Source organism: Centroberyx gerrardi, chromosome 4 (assembly GCF_048128805.1).
Source record: "Centroberyx gerrardi isolate f3 chromosome 4, fCenGer3.hap1.cur.20231027, whole genome shotgun sequence".
In the NCBI taxonomy this organism is placed as follows: Eukaryota; Metazoa; Chordata; class Actinopteri; order Beryciformes; family Berycidae; genus Centroberyx; species Centroberyx gerrardi.
Genome location: NC_136000.1, coordinates 7,975,795 through 7,997,485, shown reverse-complemented (window position 1 = coordinate 7,997,485; position 21,691 = coordinate 7,975,795). Strand labels below are relative to the sequence as shown.

At 40.6% G+C, this 21,691-nt stretch overlaps 1 protein-coding gene across 1 annotated transcript; it reads left to right on the top strand.

Annotated features, from left to right (window-relative positions):
- The first annotated feature begins 901 nt into the window (after positions 1–901).
- ireb2 (iron-responsive element binding protein 2) lies at positions 902–20,393 on the top strand. Its single transcript, XM_071922306.2, has 22 exons — positions 902–926; positions 4,389–4,475; positions 5,085–5,250; positions 5,776–5,913; positions 6,690–6,932; positions 7,315–7,384; positions 7,857–8,040; positions 8,728–8,867; positions 9,711–9,882; positions 10,233–10,333; positions 10,856–10,972; positions 11,374–11,533; positions 11,985–12,120; positions 12,221–12,305; positions 12,427–12,583; positions 12,951–13,075; positions 13,319–13,423; positions 13,548–13,690; positions 14,847–14,994; positions 15,956–16,078; positions 16,686–16,871; positions 17,451–20,393. Exons 1-22 carry the CDS (start codon positions 902–904, stop codon positions 17,559–17,561), a joined length of 2,922 nt encoding a protein of 973 aa, XP_071778407.1. The 3' UTR covers positions 17,562–20,393.
- The last annotated feature ends 1,298 nt before the right edge of the window (positions 20,394–21,691 follow it).

Below are 21,691 nucleotides of genomic sequence, written 5' to 3'. Positions count from 1 at the left end.
AAAGTGATAAATGTCATTATTATATGTTTGGCATTCTATGTATTTTCACTATTAATGTAACCCAGGGAAAGGCAACCATAAGAGAAGCCTAAGTATTTATGAGTACCGTGGTTGGAAGCCGGAATTTACTACGCGTACATGAAGGCAGCGCGAGAACATACATGTCACTTCCGTAACGTCACGTGAGTCCTTTACATAGGGGCTTTACAGTCACATTCCCAGTAGAGATGAGGGGTGATGTTCACAAACTACTTGTAATTTATCCATCAATCTATTTACAAACACGGCAACTATAATCTAGTGCCTGAACAAAAAACACAATGGCGATTAGGCGTTACCTGAGAAAATTCTGAAATGGTGTTTGACCCCAAGTAACCTGACACAAGCAATTATTCTTCTATGTGTTAATCATTTATGATTAATTGTAGTCTAACACAAAAGATGTTGTGAATCTTGTAGGCACCATATTTCTGCACATTGATCAAATATTAGGTCTTTCTAGGTATTTCTTATTGATTTTATAAAATATCAGTAGCAGTTATATTTAAAAAAGATTGCAGATAGTCAATGTTTGTTTTTTAATCAATAAAAATGATGATGATTATAGCTAAATGTTATAAGTCCACCAAGCAAAAGCAACAGAACAGTAGCTAAATAAAGTGGTTGCTAAGCAATTCTTCAGTACCAGAATGAGCGGTGATTTTTAGTTAGCTAACACCTACCTAAAAATCAGATGCGAGTTTGTGGGGTGTTTTTGCAGCGGTTTCAGTAAACTGATATACTGTTTTATAAAGTGTGTGTTTTATTTTGTTAGTGGGCGCGGCTGTAAAGCGCTGTGCTCTGATTGGTCAGTGTGGTGTTGCCATCGTGAAAACGAGTCGTGTTGATTTCAGAAGTCATCATGGCGCTCACTTCCTCAGTCAAAGGTAAAGAGATGTCGTTAGCTAACCTTACCTAACAAGCCGTTATTCGATCTACCTAGTACCCCCCGGGATTTGAGTCCGTTAAGAGCGAAATCCTTCATCTGAAAATGCCTGTCATGTTTTTTAAATTAACGTTAGATAAGGTTAACTGGCGTCAAACAATCACATAGATGATAGCTAACATTAGCTAGCTCCGTAATGGTAGTAAATCAGGTCGAACTTAGCTTACTCTCCAACTAACGTTAAGCTAAAGCTATTAAGTTAGCTAATGTACATTACGCCACCCAGCGTTGCTGGACTTAACAAAACGTCCCAAACTTTGCAAGCATTCTAGTTAACTGTCTATCGGCCGTAAGCTAATATTCTGTGAATGGTTACCTTCGTCTTGCTTATCTCCTCAAGACATTTGGTTGGGAGGTCGATCACTAGCTATTTAGCTAATGTGTGTTTCGCGATAAGGACCTATGTTAGCAACTAGCTAAACGGTACCTCCGCTCCTTAGCTTGGTAGCTTCTATCCCCTGTCATCGGAAAACATACAGAAATGGCTTCATGCATGATAGTGTTAATAAACGTCAATGTCATCACGGCTATCATCACATTGCCCCCCAAAGACTTTGTTGTTGCATGGTGTAATTTCTCCAACTCATTCAGTTTAGAGAGACTGTGCATCTAGATGAGGTTTCTTTTTGCTTCCAAAACCTAGCATCTGTGGAAAGTGGCACAGTGTAGGCCGTCCTCATAATGACACTGTCTGACTAAGCAAACATTTAAATTAAAGTGTAGCGTTGAGTCAATTTTGGAATGATTTTCCTTAAGCTATCCAATAACTCAAGGTTGTGCTGCAAATTGTCTAGCTCGCTGCTTTTATCAGTTAAAACAATTTCCAATGAGGCTTTCTCCCCAGAGGACTTCACTAGTCATCAGTCAGTGTTATTAACTCTTTTCAGATGATAGAAGACAATACATTTGCCAGTCAGCCTGCTTTGCAATATGCTTCTCAGTTTTTGCATACATCCAGTTATTTAAAAGAGGTAAGTTTGCTAGCTGGGTCAGACAAATGCATCACAGTGAAGCAGGGAAATTTGAGGTTAGGTTGTTAACATGAAAGGAAACAGAAATTACCAGTGATGTTTGAGCAAGGTGGTTAGGGTATTCAGTCTCTGTGTCTTTTTTTGCAGATGCCTCAGTTACAGATTGAGTTTCTCACATGTAGGCCTGTTTGTGGTACCAGAGTGTTTCCTCTGAAATTGGTTTGTAGTAGTGTTAGTAATAGTGTTGATAATTTGGTGAAAAGAGTGAAAAACCCACAAGCAACGTCTGCAGAAACTTCAGTTGTGACTTTTGACGGCTTCGAATGAGTTTGAACACATGAACACTTAGGCTTACAAGTCTTTGCTTTGAACCTTCAAGTCATTCGGGCAATCTGATTATTGTTCCCATATGATATGAATGTAGCAAAAGTTTTATTTTTTCCATGTTCCAATTGTTTTGGTCCTAGTGGAGGTTGCAGCGCTAACACCGTTCTTACATCAGTTCTTGATTATGATAAAAGCGCTATTTCTAAACTTGTTTATGCCTGCTTGGGTAAATTGAGCTCAATTACAGTGTTTTGTTTATTTGCCTTTTTCTCCAGCAGCAGTGTGATAGTGTTCTTGCTCTGGTGCCCCGCCGCTAATGAATGAGTTTAAAGCAAACACTGCAGATGATACAAGAATACAAGAAACCCCCAGAGTGCCATTCACACCGGTTCATTATCAGATTTGTAGGAATTAGACTAAACCAGTTCCATGATAAGTTCCTCTTACATTCTTTTCTCAAGTTAATATGAGGGCCTTGATTTTCCTTTCTGCATTCCCTGATGATTGCATGTTTGTTCTTCAGGGCATTCTTCCCTTCCTTATTTACTCAGGAAAGAAGAATTTGAGAATTGTAAAAACTGCGGAGAATACTTCATTTTAATTTGGATTTAGTCATTTAAACCTGTTAAATTGCAGTCTCAGTTTCTTTGTGAACCTGAAAGTGTTGCTCATTTCAAAAGACAGTAAACTGAGAGCCAAGGCTACAGTATGTTGTCCTGTGGAGAGTCCAGCACAGCGAGTGATGCTGTGCCAAGACTAGACTGCCTGTTTCAAAAGGGGTTCAGCACTTGCTTGGTTATTACACTATTCCCTCATGTCTTCATCAAGGGGAATTCCACCAAAATGTAACAGCCACAACTAGGGCTTCACAATTTAATGTAGGCCTAGATAATTGTGCATCACATCTTTATGTTTACTTGATTAGTACTTGTGCAATTTGGCAGTTCATAGTATTCTGTTAAATCATCACAAGGCCATCTTGGTAGGAAAATAACAGGTGATTGTAATAAATTAACAGGTGATTGATTATAATCAAACGACAGCCACAGTCAATGAACTGTCTATTGTAAGGCACCATATTGGTAGGGAATGCATGTGACATGATGGGAATACTATGAATACTGAAGTGTTTGTTATTTTCAATTCCCCTTAAAGTGTGGCATATTAAGTGCCTCCATAACGCGTGACCAGTCACAACCTTTGAATGCGCAACATGCACCCATGTGATCAAAACGAAAGATGGAAGAAGGATGGAGAAGCAGACAGATCTGACAGGAAAGAAAGAGAGAAATCTTACATAGACCATGTGTAGAAAGTCAGCCCAACATTAGAGAGGAAATCCTTCTTCCGAGTCTGAACATTAAAACATTTTAATTCCAAGAAATGGATCATCATCTGTCATTTGGAGATGCATACTTTAGTTTTAAACAAGATAACGACAAGAAAACTTACCGATTCTGTGCATAGTTTGCACCCCAAAATAATAAACTAGTAATTATTTATTATTTGAATTTTGTAAGGACCACAGAAAGGGAAAGACAGTAAAAGTGAGAACAAGACTTTCTAGCTGCTGCTACTTTTAGAAATACTGCACTGAAAAAAGTGAAAATAAATGTGCAATAAAATTATTTTGTTTGCTGAAACCAAGACTGATAATCATGATAAATATCTTAATTGTGATCACAATAGCAAAATAATCTGCATTATTACCATAATCATGCAGCCCTACCTAATTTACCAGCATCTGATTGGTGGCTGGTGGTAGTTTCCCATCCTGATGATGACAAGAGTAGCCCCAACCAATGCTACCAACATTTGAGTGTCTACTGATATCAAGTACCAATCTGATACAGAGTGACTCACTTCTTAACACAGCACATAATAAGACAACTGTATGGCTTCACTCTGCAACTATAAGGCCCTATTTATTCTTGGAGTTGATTTTTCATTTAAATTTCAGAAAGCAGGCCTGTCCAACTGGCAACCAGACATGTAGGGGATTAAAAAAAAACATCACAGATTTGAGCATCAAAGTAACCTTCCTGGTCTTAAGACTGGCATTATAAGAGTTGTATTCTGATAAAATGTGCGTTTCCCCCCTGCAGAGCACCCGTACAGCCATCTGATCGACACACTGAAAGATGGCAGCCTCAAGTTCTTCAATCCACAGAAATTCAATGATCCAAGATATGGTGAGTCCAGGCATAAAAAGTCTGACCGAAAGAGAGGATGCAGATCTTCAACAAATGTTTCCCTCGTCCCAGAACTTTTGCATGTGGCATTTATTTGTCTCTGACCTTTAGAATAATCGTATTTAGTTGTAAGACGTAGCGAAACAGACTCCCACACAAAAATGCCAACTACTGTTTGGCGTTCCTTAGATGAAAACCCTTTTGTTGGTTCAAGGACTATCTAAAAGGGGAATGCACTGAAATTGACCTTTAATTATTATTCAGAAAAAAAGAAGTAAAGATCTAAAATTTACAAAAAAAAAATATTTGCGTTTTGAGTTCTCACTTAGTAATTTGTCTGTATAATATTCTATCTAATTATCTATCTGCCCAATAATCTACCTATCTATCCTATAATCTATCTATATTCTGGATGCTTTATACAGCCTACATTGGTTTGCAACTTCATGGTTCAAACAAGTTAAGGTCCCAATGCAAACCCAGTTAAGAATCACTGTTTTATGTTAATGGCACAGTGAACAGTTAATGAACAGTCCTGAGGATTTAATCAGGCATTGTTTACTCCGGGAAATTAAATGCCGCCACCTTTTATTGTTTCCTCCTATTTAGAGAAGCTGCCTCTATCCATCCGTGTCTTATTGGAGGCGGCCATTCGTAAGTGTGACGGCTTCTACACAAAGGAGGAGGACGTCCAGAACATTCTGGACTGGCAGCAGCAGCAGAATATAGCCGAGGTGCCGTTCCCTCCAGCCCGAGTCCTTCTGCAGGACTTCACGTGAGTTTTACAGGGTTTACAACAACATCATTGTTCCATTACCAAATCTATTCTGACTCACAAAGTTTAAGCATCAGCCGATACCATGTACCAAGGTTTATGTCATTGATTAAAAAGGATTGAGATCTAATCATTTTTCCTTCATTTAGAGAGATCAAAATGGGGGGTTGAGTTGGGGGATGGGGGCAAAAGATCTGATCTATATCGATAATGTAGAAAAGCAAAAAGTAGGCATTAGCTTGTCTTGTGTCATCATGGTGTTTGTTAATGTGCTTTGAAATAAGCAAGCTATCTCAAAGTTGTTGCTACTCATAATTAAGTTGCATTAAAATAGTCACCAAAAAGTAGAGGTGCGAGTGGGTGGTATTTTTTTTGCATGCTTATTTATTGGAAAAAGCTAAAAATAAAATATTTTAAAAAATAGCCCAAGCATCATATAAATCTCCGGAGGGCTAAATTTGGCCCACAAGCCCTACTTGGGATATGCGATATAAACAAAGTTCTGTTTTTGGTTCACTTCCACAGGGGAATTCCTGCCATGGTGGACCTGGCGGCCATGAGGGACGCAGTGGCCAAACACGGCGTGGACCCCGGCCTGGTCAACCCTGTGTGCCCCACCGACCTCATCGTAGATCACTCGCTACAGATCGACTTCAGCAAATGGTGTGTTTGTGTTTCAATTTTCGCTTTTATCAGGAGTGAGTTAAAGTGAGTGAGAACGTAGAGTTAAAGGTTCAACGTCTTGTTCAAGGACATTTTGAGATGACGCAAGGATGTTGTTGTGGACACACACTGACTTTCTATTACTGGATGGTTACTCTACCCACTAGGGAAATTATCCCTACTTAACTTGATCCCACTATCCCACCAAGCCACCAATCTCTAAAAAGTAGAGTTACTACTACCATTTTCATTTCAAGTAGGGATCCAAAATGGAAGTCTAAACCAGTACCTGCCCAAACCATGTTTATTATTTCATAAAGTTAAATTAGGAAACGTTTCTTTTAACTTATTGTGACCATATATTTTTTCACTTATTTACAACTATTGATAAACATACTATTTTCTTTGTTCCATCGGCACAAATTTCCTCCGACCGGATTTCGGTCTTACACTTAAACTAGACTCAAACTCAAACTGAAAAGTCTCATGAACATAAAAAAAGCGATTCGCTTCAAAACAATTCAGCTGAATGACTAGTTTTTTTATATATTGTCAGAATCTGTTTTTTGTGCATTTGTTATGCTAGAGGTGTGATTTTCAGACCTGTTCCTCCATACAATGGCAGTTAATGGAGAGAGAAAAAAAACACAATTCTCCAATTGCCTCTACTGGAGCAACAGATAACAGAGTATCGCCGATTTTGGGGTTATATCATAGCCAGGAAGCTACACAACCCGAAGTACTACCTTACTTTTTTTGTCACGTTTTGTCCACAGTGCCATACAGAACGCTCCCAACCCGGGCGGAGGAGACGGCCAAACCCAGAACCAGGCACCTCCTCGCTCCACTCCTCCCAGACCACTGTCCAGAGGAGGCTCTCAGTGCGGCAGCCAGCGGAGCTCCTGTAGTAAAGCCAGGTGCAGTGACCCCCCAGCCTCCCCGGGTCGACCTCCCACCTCTGTCCAGCAGATAGAGAACACACCCCTCCTCTGCCCGTTCCACCTGCAGCCTGTCAATGAGTAAGTTTTGAAGGAGAGCTGCTGATATGTGACAGTTAACAAGAGATTCAGTGGCTGTGAGGGGAGGAAACAGACCTCAGGCCCCTCATTTTAGCGGGAGGGGGTTAATGTGGATAGATCTCTGTTTGTTTGTTCATTTGTTCGTTTTTCCATCTGTCTGTCACATGCAGACATCACTGATCGGATTCTGATAAAACTAGCAGGAATGATGTACAGTATCTCACCACTTTGTTCCAACATTTAAAAAATTGCACTGACTGGGCCAAAGGGGGCAATTACAGGTCAAATTGAGGTAACAGTTTTTACTGATTGGCACAGAAGGGGTCAGCATAATTCGTGGGGGACGACATGTTTATTGTAGCCTTGCTCTCTTTTTTTGCAGACCTGAAACAGCCCTGAAGAATCAGGAGCTGGAGCTGAGTAGAAACAAAGAGAGGCTTCAGTTCTTTAAGGTACGGTGTGTTGCAAAGCTCGGTGGGAGAGATTGGGTCATCTCAACCAATCAAAGGGAGAGAAAAGTCGTAGGATTTGTGGACAGTGATGAAATTTGGGAAGTGTATTTCAGATAGGTAAAGTCAAGGAATTTGCTAAATTCTCCTTCTGGAATTCAGTAAATGAGCATGAATTTTTATATCAAAAGTTAGGCTAAATCTTGAAACCAGAATGTATTGTTCTAATTGTTTTACACATTTTATAGTACTAAGTAGTTGTTCATAGCAGTTATTAGTCACTCTTTCAGACCTTTTAATAACTGACAACCACTGAAAATGCAAAAAGAAACTAATTTGGGCTCATGAAAGAACTTTGCATTTGTCCCCTTGGGAGAGTGGTAACCTACAGAACTCACTATATCTGTATTTGCTTGAATAGGACGGTTTAAGAGAAATGCTGTACAAACTGTTGCCATTTCTCCCCATCGAATAGTGGTGTTCCAAAGCATTCAAGAACGTGAACGTGGTTCCCCCGGATGTGGGCGCGGTCCACCAGGTGAATCTGGAGTATCTGTCCAGAGTGATCCAGGTCACCGACGGGTTGATCTACCCCGACAGCGTAGTGGGAACCGACTCGCACACCACCATGATCAACGGCCTGGGCATCCTGGGCTGGGGTAAACCAGTTTCCACTTAGTTTTGTTAGCAGCTGCTTGTGATTTGACTGTATAGTAACCGTTGTTTGCCTACCACATTCTCCCCTCTACTGTTGCTCCATGGTATTCAATATGTATACAGAGAGATTGTAACATGTCATTTAGGTTTGGGCGATCTCCAAAATTTAATATTGCAATACTGTCCCGCCAAAATAACGCAACACACAATATTATCGGCATTCACAATATTTTTTTTCTCCTAAATTACATGGAATTTCTAGGCCACTAATAATATTAATAGAAATAAATTTGATCTTACCATTCAAACACTGGAGGAAACAATGGCCATTTGGTGTAATTTGCTCATTCCTGCTATTTCCAGGAAAACGGACTGATTGTGGAAAAGGGAACCCACTTGAAGTAAAAAGACAAATTTGTCACTACAACTATGATTATATGTTTTGTTACTATCCTACTACTAGTAGATTATAGGTTTATAAGTTTAAAAGCTTGCACATTTGTGATCTAAGCAACACATGGTTGTCGATTTTGTTGGATTTGTTCATATCAATTTGTTCATATAAATTCAAATTTCTGCCTACTCCAACCAGTAGGCAGATTGCACTTGCAAACAAATCTCTGCTCTTGTGTCAATTCTAAAAACTAATAACTAACTAATGTTTTCTGCATGCTGCTGTCTTCTTCCAGGTGTAGGGGGAATCGAGTCGGAGGCGGTGATGTTGGGCCAGCCGGTGTCTCTGACCCTCCCACAGGTGGTGGGATGTAAACTGGTGGGCTCCATCAACCCTCTGACCACCTCCATAGACATCGTCCTGGGCATCACCAAGGTGAGAGCGCTCTGCTCTTTCTGTAATTAGCAACTTATTGACATGTCCCTGTGAGACACACATACATGTACACATTTCACACACAGTGGTATATCAAAATACAAGCCCATTAAAATGCCTGGAGTGAATTAAGAGCACTCTGTCACCACATAACACACACTGTATTTAGGAACTTCTTTGCCTATCCCTCTAAGGCCGCCTTTACATGACGAGCGTTTGGCACTGTGTTCACCACTAAGTAGGGCGTGGGTAGGCTTGTTGATGCGTCATCTCGTAAATGCACACGACAGCAGGAATGCTGTCATTCCTGCATGATGTCGCTCCAAATCGTCTCTAAACTTGCCTAATTTACAAGCCTGGTAGCCCCATGGGAGTGCTGACATGTCGCAATGCAATGGCAAAGTTTAGAACCATCAAAAAGTAACTAAGTGAGATTGGTTTTGAAACTGTAACATCAACAGATGTGGTACAAAAATCTAAATCACCCACAACCACCACTGCTACAAGAATAGAATAGAGTAGAATAGAATACGATGCAACTTTATTGTCTAGCCAAGGTAGGGAAATCATCTTTGGCCTCACCAATTAAAACACAACATCACATCCATGTACATCACATCAATAAAACAAATCGCATCAATGAGAGAAGGGGTAGATTAGTGCAATTTATTAATTAAATGAATTGCACTAGGGACAAATTATCCCTTGTAGATCTTTTGTTTGCCAGGGATGTTCTGTGACAGATCGCATTATTTGCCGGAATTAAACATTTCTTACCTTTCAATGTACCACGAGGTACCATGAACACACATAACTCCCTCCTCTGCTTGATTCATTTTCCAGCACTTGCGGCAAGCTGGGATCGCTGGGAGGTTTGTGGAGTTCTTCGGACCCGGCGTGTCCCAGCTGTCGGCTCCAGACCGCACCACCATCGCCAACATGTGCCCCGAGTACAACGCTACCGTCAGCTTCTTCCCCGTCGACCACGTCACTCTCAAGCACTTTAAAAAGACAAGTGAGTCAGTCAAGTGCTGCTATTGTTCCTTAGGAGTTTTCCTTCACACCTGCAGAACTGTGCACTGTTCGTTTGTGTGCATAAATTCAAATATTCTGTGGAGTTCTGTGTTCACAAAGTTAGTGTTTGATTTATTCTCAGTGGTTTACGTTTTCACTCTCGCCTAACTGTCTGGTTCCTAACTGCTAAGTGTTAATTTTCACAAATATTAAAACGGTCTAAGACAATAGAATCAACCGATTTTTCTCAGGTTGAATTTTCCTTTCAATAAACTCTGTCTATGCATTTTTTCTCTGGGTCAATACTTTGCATCCCATAACTGCCCTGTTTTATTCTAATTTTCCTTCTAGACTTTACCCCAGAAAAACTTGAATTGCTGGAGTCTTACATGAAGGCTGTAAAACTTTTCCGAAGCTATGAGGACCCTTCAGAAGACCCTCAATATTCAGAGGTAATGTGTCTTTTCTTCCCAGCTGCAGACAGGATATTTAGGATATTTACATTTTAGACATTTAGCTAACACTCTTAACCAGAGTGACTTAGTGTGACAGTAGTAAAAGCTCAAATTCCTAGATTGCCAACATTATAAGCATCCAATAGACGAGTGCAAGGGTTAAAGCTGCAGTGCCTGGCAATAGTAACAAATATTCCTGAGTGCCTGGAGTATTTATGTATAAGAGTGAAGTTCTGGGTAAAGAAATGAGAGCCAGGCAGAACAGCTCAAGTAATTTTTTTCCTTCTTCCTTGGACACTTTTGTTTCCATTTTGTTTGATCGAAAAGGGAAGAACATCCCTCCTTATGTGGAGGGATGTGATTTTTTTTTTTTGGATTGTTTAAAAGATTTCTTTTGTAGGAAAACAATCCCACATTCATTCCCAGTCAACTTTCCCATTTTTCTGAGCCCAAAACATCAGGCGATGGGTGGACGTAAACAGACCTAATGAACAGAGATGAATGGTTTATTCTTTTCAGGTGATTGAAATCAACCTGTGCTCCATTGTGCCCCATGTGAGCGGACCGAAGAGGCCTCAGGACAGAGTGGCAGTCAGCAGCATGAAGGAGGACTTCCAGAGCTGTCTAGACGAGAAGGTAACAAACAAAAATGCATTAATTTCTGCTCCTCTGTTCTTCTGTCAACCCTTAGACCAATAAGCCTGTTTCTGCCACAGACACCAACGTATCACTGTTGTATAACAGTACCGCTTCAAGGATACAGATGCTAGACAGAAGTTAAACTCATTATTTAATATGAATCATAATTTCCAGGGTGTTTTTTTTTAAACCATCAAATGCACTCTGCTCACTGACTTGAATCTGCAAAAAACAATCAGGAAGTATGAGATAGTAGCCACAAAAATGGTTTCTGCCACCATTTTAAAAGCTTTGACAATTGAATTTGATAATTTAAAAAAAATACCAGCATCATTTGTATCTCAAGGTGGCGTCTACCTTAATAAAGCAACTTCTTCCTGGTCTCTGTCTCCGTTCAGGTGGGCTCCAAAGGTTTCCACATCGCTAAGCAGAAGCAGGAGAGGCAGATTCCCTTCCTGCACTGCGGTCAGGAGTACCAGCTGGCCCACGGCTCGGTGGTCATCGCTGCCGTCATCAGCTGCACCAACAACTGCAACCCGTCTATCATGCTGACTGCAGGTGAGACGCTCAGTCACGGGTCAAGGCAGATAGTTTGATAACCAAAAGCTGAAACTCTGATCAAATTTCCTCTGAAATATCTCCTAATGTATAAAAGGTAAAAGCAGAGAGTTTATTATTAAATCCTGCTAAACATGTAGCGTTGTCATCATTCTGTAAGTGGGTTGAATGGCTTAATCAGGCCAAGTGTATTTTGTGGTTGGTGTTTTCTGATGGAATTTGTGTAATTATTGTAGTCATTTTTATTTTCCATTCAAAACGGCCAATTGTAAAGCATGAATTAATCGAGTCAATCAGGTTGCGTTGTCGCATCTCTACCCACATCCTCCTCTCTCTTTTCAATCGATCAGAAATACTAATATGCTGCTTTGTGATGGACTGCCCAGTCTCTTCAAGTGTGGCTACTTTGCAGACATGTTTGCCATAATGCAGCTGTGTTTGCGATTGGCAGGTCTTCTGGCCAAGAAGGCTGTAGAGGCGGGGCTTGTCGTCAAGCCTTACATTCGGACCAGCCTGGCTCCTGGAAGTGGCATGGTCACTCACTACCTCAGTACCAGCGGAGTCCTGCCTTTCCTCAGCCAGCTGGGGTAAGCATGTTCGCACACACACACACACACACAGAGCTACGCGCGTACACGCAAACACACACATAAGAAGACTGACTGTTTTAATTTCTTTACACTACAGATTTGAGGTGATAGGTTACGGCTGTGCCACCTGTGTTGGGAACACAGCACCGTTACCAGAAGCCGTCGTTGATGCAATCAAACAGGTATCTGTACATAAGGTCTTTGCAACGCTAGATTCTCCTATTTCTATGGAAAGATAAAGGAATATTACATATATATCTCACAGCAATCAAACTCTAACCATATCCATATATTTTGTTATAGGGGGAATTGGTGGCTTGCGGAGTGTTATCTGGCAACAGGCATTTTGAAGGACGCCTATGTGACTGCGTGCGTGCCAACTACCTGGCCTCCCCTCCCCTGGTGGTGGCTTATGCTATAGCCGGCACTGTGGGCATCGACTTTGAGAAAGAGCCTTTGGGTAAGGAGGGCGCTCCAAGGGGGGTTCTCTTCTTCTTCACATGTCCCCCTTTTTTTTTTCTTCAATAGCCCACTTCTATCAGTTGTGCTATCAGTCCAGCTCATGGGAAGTGTGTGTTCTACATCACGTGAAAATACGCAACATCTACAGTTTTTAAATATTAATAAACTCAACACTCCCAATTTCCACTCTTTCAACAACAAGATTTGAGAGCATCACTCATCTAAAAATGTGACTTTTGTTTTGAAAATTGCTTTATAACTTCTTTATGGTTCCTGTTATGAACATGGCTCTTTTTTGTTTGGTTTGCTTACCTGTTGGTTAGCTTGGTGCGATGCTAACGTTGTGCCCCCTGTTGTCTGAGCAGGCGTGACGTCGGAGGGGAAGGAGGTGTTCCTGCGTGACGTCTGGCCGTCCAGGGAGGAGGTTCAGCAGACAGAGGAGGACACTGTCATCTCCTCCATCTTCAAGGACCTCAGGGGGAGGATGGAGGTGAGGAGAGGGTCGCCTTCCAAATACTTTGCTGCTTTCTTCTCCTTCCTTACCTCTAGTTCAGGTTCAGAGAGGTTGCCAGTAATGATATCAATTCATACTGTATGATTAATGTGCTGTATATGTGTTGAGATAGATCATGATTGTCTGTTTCCTGTTTCACAAGTGTCAAGTGAGAGTCAAGTGTATTTATGGTAGCTAGTGGTTACAGACAATTTTTGTTTCCGCTCTACTCTCTCACAGAAAGGGAACACATTTTGGAACAACATCGACTGTCCAGATTCTGTGGTTTTCCCCTGGGATCACAAGTCCACATACATCCGTTCACCGTGTTTCTTCAACAAAATGGTAAGTCTCCTGAAACTTTGTGATAATCATTTTTTTCCCGCATATGGACCGAGAAAGGCCTCATTATTTCCTGTATTGAAATAATGCTGTTGTTGATTCTACTCTGCCTGTCCCTCCCTCCCAGAGTAAAGAGGTGCAGCCTCCTCATTCGATAGAGAACGCCCATGCCTTACTGTTCCTCGGGGACAAGGTGACCACGGACCACATCTCTCCTGCAGGCAGCATCGCCAGGGTCAGCGCCGCTGCCAAGTACCTGCTGAGCAAACGGTCAGTCCCACTCAGACCACAGAAACACTGGTTAACTTCACTAACACTAACTCTAGGGAAAAGTAGCACCAGCTGCTAGGTAAAAGCTGGTAAATCTTTGACTGCAGCTGCTAAGTTTATTTACACACGCTGCTTGGTGATCAACCATCATTTAGAGGTCCAGTTACGAGTTGGCTGGTGACAGTGGCTGACAAAATTTGTGATTTACCCGCTCCTTTAGCCTGTTGACAAAAATATCTCAGTACTTATTCACAAAATAGATTATCATGAGAAAGAGCTGAGTACAGACTGTGTTATAATGTAGAAATCAGAAGTCTACTTAAAAGGCATTACCACTCAATTCAAGAATTCAAGCTTCTCCTATGGTGTGAAGCTGTCCTGTCAATCAGTGAACCTTGAAAATCTTGAACGTTTGTGGATTTGAGAAAAATAAAATGAGGCCTTAAAAGATTTTGGAAATGAATGAATGTCCTTCAAAGTAAATAAAAATACAGCACCCATTCATCAATAAGCGTCAGCTCTTTGGACCTCGCTCTGTCATAGCATCAACATTTCACATCCTGAGAAAAACCCTGTGATGGAGATTTGCGTTACTACAGCAGCGGTGTTCAGTTTTAAAATGAATCATGGCACCAGGACTTCTTGACTTGACAAGATCATGAGAAAAAATGGCCTCTGACGTCCCATTTTGACCAATGTTGTACCCCAAAACATGCCAATTTTGAGTCCTTAAATTTCACCATAACAAGTTCTTGAAAAGCCATTGAATTTGATGTCCAAGTGAGTGTGGGAACCCTGCTCCAACCTGTACTGGCACTAAAAGGCCAAGCCTGGAGCTGCTCCATTGCTAATGAATCAGAGAGCGATTTTTGGATCCACAGAAAAATTTGAGTGTTTAAAGCCAATGAGCTTCTGGAAGTGTTCATGGCTTCAGTGCAGAATATTTACTCTTACCAGCAGAAAATCTTAGTTTATCTATTCATTGTCAGCCGTTCTAGATTGATATTTAATAAATTCTTGCCCTTTTGAACATGCAGCCTGTAACACAGAGGCACCTATCTGTCAGCTGTTGTCCAGACACCTTCTGTGAACCCTGGAAGTACTCTAAATGTCAGGTCAAATTTATTTACCTTTCACTCTGCATGCTTTCCCTCAGCCTGACACCGCGGGAGTTTAACTCGTACGGCGCTCGCAGAGGGAACGACGCGGTGATGACCAGAGGCACGTTCGCCAGCATCAAGCTCCAAAATCGATTCATCGGCAAACCAGGCCCCAAGACTCTGCACATTCCTTCAGGCCAGACAGTGAGTCACTTTTCCTCTGAATGGATTACTAAGAATTGCATTCATTAGAGATACACCAATACTGGGTTTTCACTCCTGATAAAGATTTTTAGTATTTGGTAGTTGTAAAAATATTGGTCAATATCAAGTATCTGTTCAATGTATTACTTCTACAGAACAATATAAACATAGACCATTCCTTTTGGGTTATGGCACAAATATCATAGGGATATAGTCTATTTTTTTCAGTAGAGAGAAATAATGTCCTCTGTGGAAAAAATTGTTACATGTGGATACATTAGTTAGTGTTGAGTTAAAGGTCCCATGTTATTCAGTTTTCATGATTTTGTTCTCAGATACACCATGGCTCAGGATAAGAATAATGTTCTTCTTGAAGGTTTACAAATAAATGTAGTTTAGTTAAAAGGGTTTTTATTGAATTGAATGAAATTGAACTAAATCCTCACTGGCAGAACAGTCACAATACTGGACCCTGATTGGCCGAAAATACCACCTAATTCAAATGATGTAATCCTGCTGAGTGATGGCTTTCCAGTTGAAATGCTGAAAATCTGCCTGACTGGAAGGATTTTAGCAATAATGACCAAGTCCAGTTATGTGCGTTAGTCCCAAGCTCCCTATAGAAAATAATGAACTTTTGAAAATATAACTTTATATTTAACCACTCAAGCAAAATCAAATTTGATCAATGTCTATTAAACATTTTGATCATATATGTATATAAATAGAGGAAATTTTGAAGTCCTATATTAGAGCCTCTTTAAATATTGGGGAAATTCTCCTATACCAATACCCTGCTTTAGACTGGCATTGACCTATATTGTCCAGTTCCAGTATCGGTATCAGTTTTGCTGACATTCTTCATCAGTGCAACTAACTAACTATCAGTGAACAGACAGGGTTTCAGTGTCTTACCCAAAGATACTTCACTAACATGTCCTCTACCTGCATGTCTGGTTAGCTGGACGTCTTTGAGGCAGCGGATCGTTACCAGAGAGACGGCACTCCGCTCATCATCCTGGCAGGCAAAGACTACGGCTCCGGAAACTCCAGGGACTGGGTGGCCAAAGGACCGTACCTGCTGGTAACCTACACACTGCACTTTCTGCATTTTTAGGATACTGACCGGGCAACAGGATAGCCAGCCGATTACTTTGTTGCTCATACAGGTTGTTAGGTCACTTGCCTTTGCCATCATGTTGGTCACCGTTAATGATTTGCGTGGTTAACATGGTACATTAGAAGAGTTTTGTCTTTTGTAAAACTCTAACTCTGTACTGTAATTTTATTTTTTTATACATTTTACATACATTTTTTATTTGCACACAAAGGCCTCACCCCCCTCCCTCATACACTCCATCCCTAACCTCACATAGACATTAAAGGAGAAAAAAAACAAAACAAAAAAAACTCTAACTCTGTACTATGAATATTAGTCAAGTTGGTCTTCAACTTAATACCTTTTGAATCGTAATTGAGTTTTAGAGGATGGAAATGATCAGCAGGTAACTTTTCTTTCTCAAAATGGATATCGCGTTTTGGAAAGAAACCCTTCATATGCGATTTCCATACAGTTATGATTGACGTATGAACATTTATATACCATAACATATTCAGTGTGTCTTAAAGTCTAAATGAACCTATGCCTTCACTCGTTTTGTCCGTTCACCTGCCGATGCGGTGGCTGACAGGGGGTGCGTGCGGTCATCGCTGAGAGCTTTGAGAAGCTGCACAAGAACCAGCTGGTGGGCATGGGCATCATGCCGCTCCAGTTCCTGCCCGGCCAGACCGCCGACTCGCTGGAGCTGAGCGGGAAGGAGAGGTTCAGCGTCGCCCTGCCGGACGAGCTGAGTCCAAGACAGCAGCTCACTGTCAAGGTAGGCAACAGCCAATCAACGCCTAGCTGTGATGACACGATCACACACAGCTTAGATCTTCAAATCTTTGAAATCCTTTGTGAGGGTTTCAAGAGGTCTCAGTATTGTGTCTTGAGCAAAGTACTTGAGCACAGTTTTCAGATCTTCACTTTATGAATGAAAGATAATAGGAAATGCCTACACTGACAACAGATGCTGTTTCAGTGAAAGTTAGTTCAGCTTTTTGCCATCGTTTGCCACTTTCTCCAGAGACTTTTACAAGGTAAATTTTTCCTTTCATGATGACATCAAATTGACATGACAAGTGATAGTGACTTTCTAAGAAGTTTGGCAGTGTTGGAAATTCTCATCCTTTGAATTTGGAAAATATAATGTGTATTAGTCAGATGGGCATGGATGCAATATGTAGTATTATGTTTCTCCTAAATACTATAACTTTCCTTTTTATAAGTAAGCTGAGATTTAGTTTTGTTATTTAGCCAAATTATTAGGTTTTTTTTTAATTGCAGGTTCATGTAGGCAGCTTTACCAATTTGATGAATGGTATAATTAAAGAGTTGTTTCTCTGTTCTTTTGTAGACGAGCCAAGGAAAGTCCTTCATTGTCACAGCTCTGTTTGAAAGTGAGATGGACATAATCTTTTACCGGCACGGAGGCCTCCTTAGATACGTTGCTCGGACAATGCTGTAAAACGCCGCGCCGCCCGGTCCCACGCCTGCTGAATGTGCACTGAGTGAATGAACAGCAGCCCCAACATTTCACCAGAGATTCTCTTCAGCATGGGCTGAAACGGCTCATAGGAGCAGCATAAAGACTGATGCTCTGTCTGTCGGAGCTGCATTAGCATCTCCAGACTCTTCCTCCGCCACGGAGAAGTGAAGACTCGGTTTTAAGAGCTGTACCAGTGCTGCTTCTCCATCAGTACGCACGGCTGTTTCTGCATATGCAACAGCAACCACGTTTGCCCTCACAAGACGGTCAAAACACCGACAGAAGCCCAGACAGAAGCGGTCGCATCACACGATCAACAGAGCGCACCCAAACGAGACTTGACAGGAGACTTTTGTGCATCAGCTTTTGTTAAGAGTCCTTCAAATGATTGGAGATAGCAAATCCAGTGTACTGAAAAGTCGTGTGTAACATCATAAAGAAGAGGGGAAAGCCAACAAGAAATCAATCCTCGCTGGTTTTGAACGCAACCCTTGCCTGAAAAATAAATTAATAAATTAACATTTAAATAAAAAAATCTTGCCTAGAAAGGCTAAGATGGTGCTAGGTCAATGTGTAGTACTATGGCATAACTAGATTGCTACTATCTATTGGTTTGGGGTGCAGTATAGTCGGTTTCCCCCCAGATACTAATCAAAGTCAAACATTGTGAATTTAAAAAATTGGCTGAATTAAATTCAGTTGCCCAATTTTCCCATGGGGATCAATAAATTTCCATCTGATCTTCTGTTAACTTTCTCCCAGGCAAAGTGGACAGTTGCCTTCCAGCACACACACTTTTTAGAATGTTGCAAAAATGTGAAATATGCCTTTTTTGCTGTGTGTTTGGATCCTTTATCAATAAGCCACATGCTAAAGATCCTACTGCAACTGACTCCACATCTCTAGTGTCTTCAAAGTAAATTATAAAAGCTTTTCAGCATCAAGAATCTCAAAACATTTTGATATTGGTTAGGAGACATCTGCAGTCCAAATTGTCTTTGCAATTAAAAGAAGTCAGTTTCAGTCAGTGCAGCTGCATTTTTGATGCTAACTAGCTAGCAGATGTTACCGCTGTGCTGCACGCAGAACAGTCACGGACTGAATTCAGTCTCACAGCAGCAGACGTCTACCTTGCCTTAACCTTGATTCATTTTGGGCAAAAAATAATACATGTTTAAATATTTATACACATGCATATTTGTACCCAAAGGGTAAAACATCAAAGTATTATCAAAGTACAGTTGACAAGTTTGAAATTGTAGTCTGTCAACTTTACTGGTGCTGATGGGCAAAAGGTAGTTCTAGTGGTGTCCTTGGCTATGGTTACACTTGTTATTTCGATGTGATTTTTGAGATCTGATGGAAAACATCAGATTCTATGAAATCACACCGCTGAATGTCCACACTTAGCCAGAAACTGGCTTTCATGTGTCTCCTGCGGCTGTATCTATTTAAATCTCTGTCTCCATTACTTAGCCTGAGCCTGATCACTTGTATATCTGGTTTAGCAGATTCGACAGCAATGTTAGCAAAAAAACGAAAGATTTTGAAGCATCCAGACTTGTCACTTAATGTGACTTGGCGTGATCAGATGATAGAAGCTGCATTGGAATGACAAGTGTAGCCGTAGCCCTTCATCTCTTTGGTGCTTCTCATGGAAATGTACGTTGACGTCTGTGTCCAGGGACGGGATCAGTTCACTCTCCAGTCACATCAGGAAGTCCACTGTTAAACTTTTAAATATTGGAAAAACTTCTTGACTGTCCAATCAAAGCTAGTGAGAAATAATTGATCACAAATGCTCTTTCATCATCAACTTAATTGCCGGTTGAATTGATTGAATTTCAAGTGAATTGACATCAGCCCTGCCTGTAATACAAATATTCTTGATTTCATTTGTTGTGAGGTACTGGCCTTCTTTATCAAGGTTTACACAGATTTAGAGCTTAAACATGTTCCATTCTTTTTGTTTTTTGCATCAGCTGTGTATGATTTGACATTTTGTGCATGTTCGAGCCACTTCGACCCAGCGAAGAGTGTTTTGGTAGATAATGGCACTATTTAAAATCGTCCATCCAATGCAACATGTCAGATATCTAGAACGTGGATTTGGAACATTAGCCTTTATGCATATATATTTTTTAGAGAGCATGATGTTGTGTTGGCTATGTTATGAAAAGTGGTTGTTTATCATAGTAATTTATTGATACCTACACTCTTGTGTAATATTTTGAAACCATTAATTGCCTGGAACTGTTTTGCAAAACCCTTTTTTTTTTTTGTCAAGAGTGAACAAAGACAGTGTTTTGCCTTGTCAGACTGCCAAAGCAAGCTGAAGCAAGTAGCAGGCTGTCCTGTCATGATGTCATTTGTTGTTGGGGTGCCTCATTATGTGAAGACCACACATTTGCCAGAGTCGTTTAGGTTCTGCACTGCTTCATACTCTGTCGACCATTTTAAGTTTTTCTGTTTTGTTGTGATTTGGCCAGGTACTCAAATCCATCACGGTAACACAGTTTGCCTTCATAGTTTGGGGAGTTTTTATTTGTTTGCTTGGTGGATCTTTCTGGACTGGAGTGCGCAGCAGCTTGACATGAAGGCTTACCTGTAGTGTTGTTGTTGTTATTATTATATGTAGCAGGTATTTCACTACTGCTGCTTCTTCCATCTTCACAATCTGTCACACTTTAGGGAAGCAATGTATGCAGACCAAGTGCACACATGAAAAGGTGTCTGGATGTCTGTAATTCTGAATCATCATATTGTAAATAGTTTTTAATAAATGATAACGAAGCAAAGCTGACAGCCGTCTGTGAGAAGTCGGAGTGGATTTTAACTGGAGTGCTGTGTGGATGCTAACAGGAAAGTTATGAGGGGCAAAATTATTTAAAAAAATATATAAATATGATTTTAAACAAATATCAGAACTTTGAATGTTATCTTGGTACTAAACCCCCAGTGCAGCACATCAAGTTTGCCAAGAAAATGTCATTACTCTCGGTACATCTACCAACAACACAAAATGTCATTTTACATTTGTTGGGGTCTTAAAGGGGCATGAAGTAATCTTTGATGTTTATCGACATCTATTGGCGACCAATAGGAATTGCAACAACATGGACAGAACTTGTCTCCTCCTACACAAATATTAAAGTCACAGCTACCTAATTAGAGCAGAGATCCAACAGACGTGTCTAGTGAAGAGGTAAAATATCACAATACAAAATACTGTAATAATAATGCTGCTTTGTCATTTGCTCTTTTTGTCCAGTCCATCACGGAGTCACTGGTATTGATCAATAATGTGTCAAACCCCTGCAGACATTATGGTCATTTTGTGCTCCGGGGCAGTAAAACTATAACAAATTGCACTTTTAAAACATTAGTGAAAGCTTATGTCTGACTTCAGGAGGGTTATTTGACTTCCCTGGCTATTGAGGACATTTTGATTCCATTGAAGTTCATAGGGATTTTCTTGAACAGCCTGAAAATGAATCACATGGCTCGTGATTCAGGCTAATAGTGGTGGCGGCTGTTGAGAATGTGAACCCAGTAACATTCAGTTTTTGTCTCCTTCCTGCAACCAATTTTGAAAATGCTGAAGTGTTTTCTTACATGGTGTCTGCCTTCGCCTCCGCTTCTAGGTGACACAATGTTACAATTCACATTTTCTGTCTCTTCCTACTGAAGCGCTCGTGATTTTTCCTGTATTCCAATAATAAATACGTCTTTGTCTTGTTCTCTGTCACATATTTTGTAATTTTTGAGCGACCAATGCCTGAACGTTAAAATCCAACCCAATTAAACCACTAAAACGGTAACTACGGCTAACAAAAGCTGGTTGCATATTCAGACGTAAGGATATTTCCTGTGCTTTTAGAGTGTTGTGTATTTATAGCGCAGAGAGGTACACAGCAACTCTTTGGCATTTAAAAAAAAAACTGTTGGAAGATGGAGGCAAAAACTCCTTTACTGGGTGCTAAAGATTTAACTATTTATTTGTATGAATTCTAGCCACCTACATATGTCTTTTTGAGATCCTGAGAACACAGAACAGGATAAAGGCAACATGGTAACAAATCAAATCACCCCAAAACTAATAAAATAAG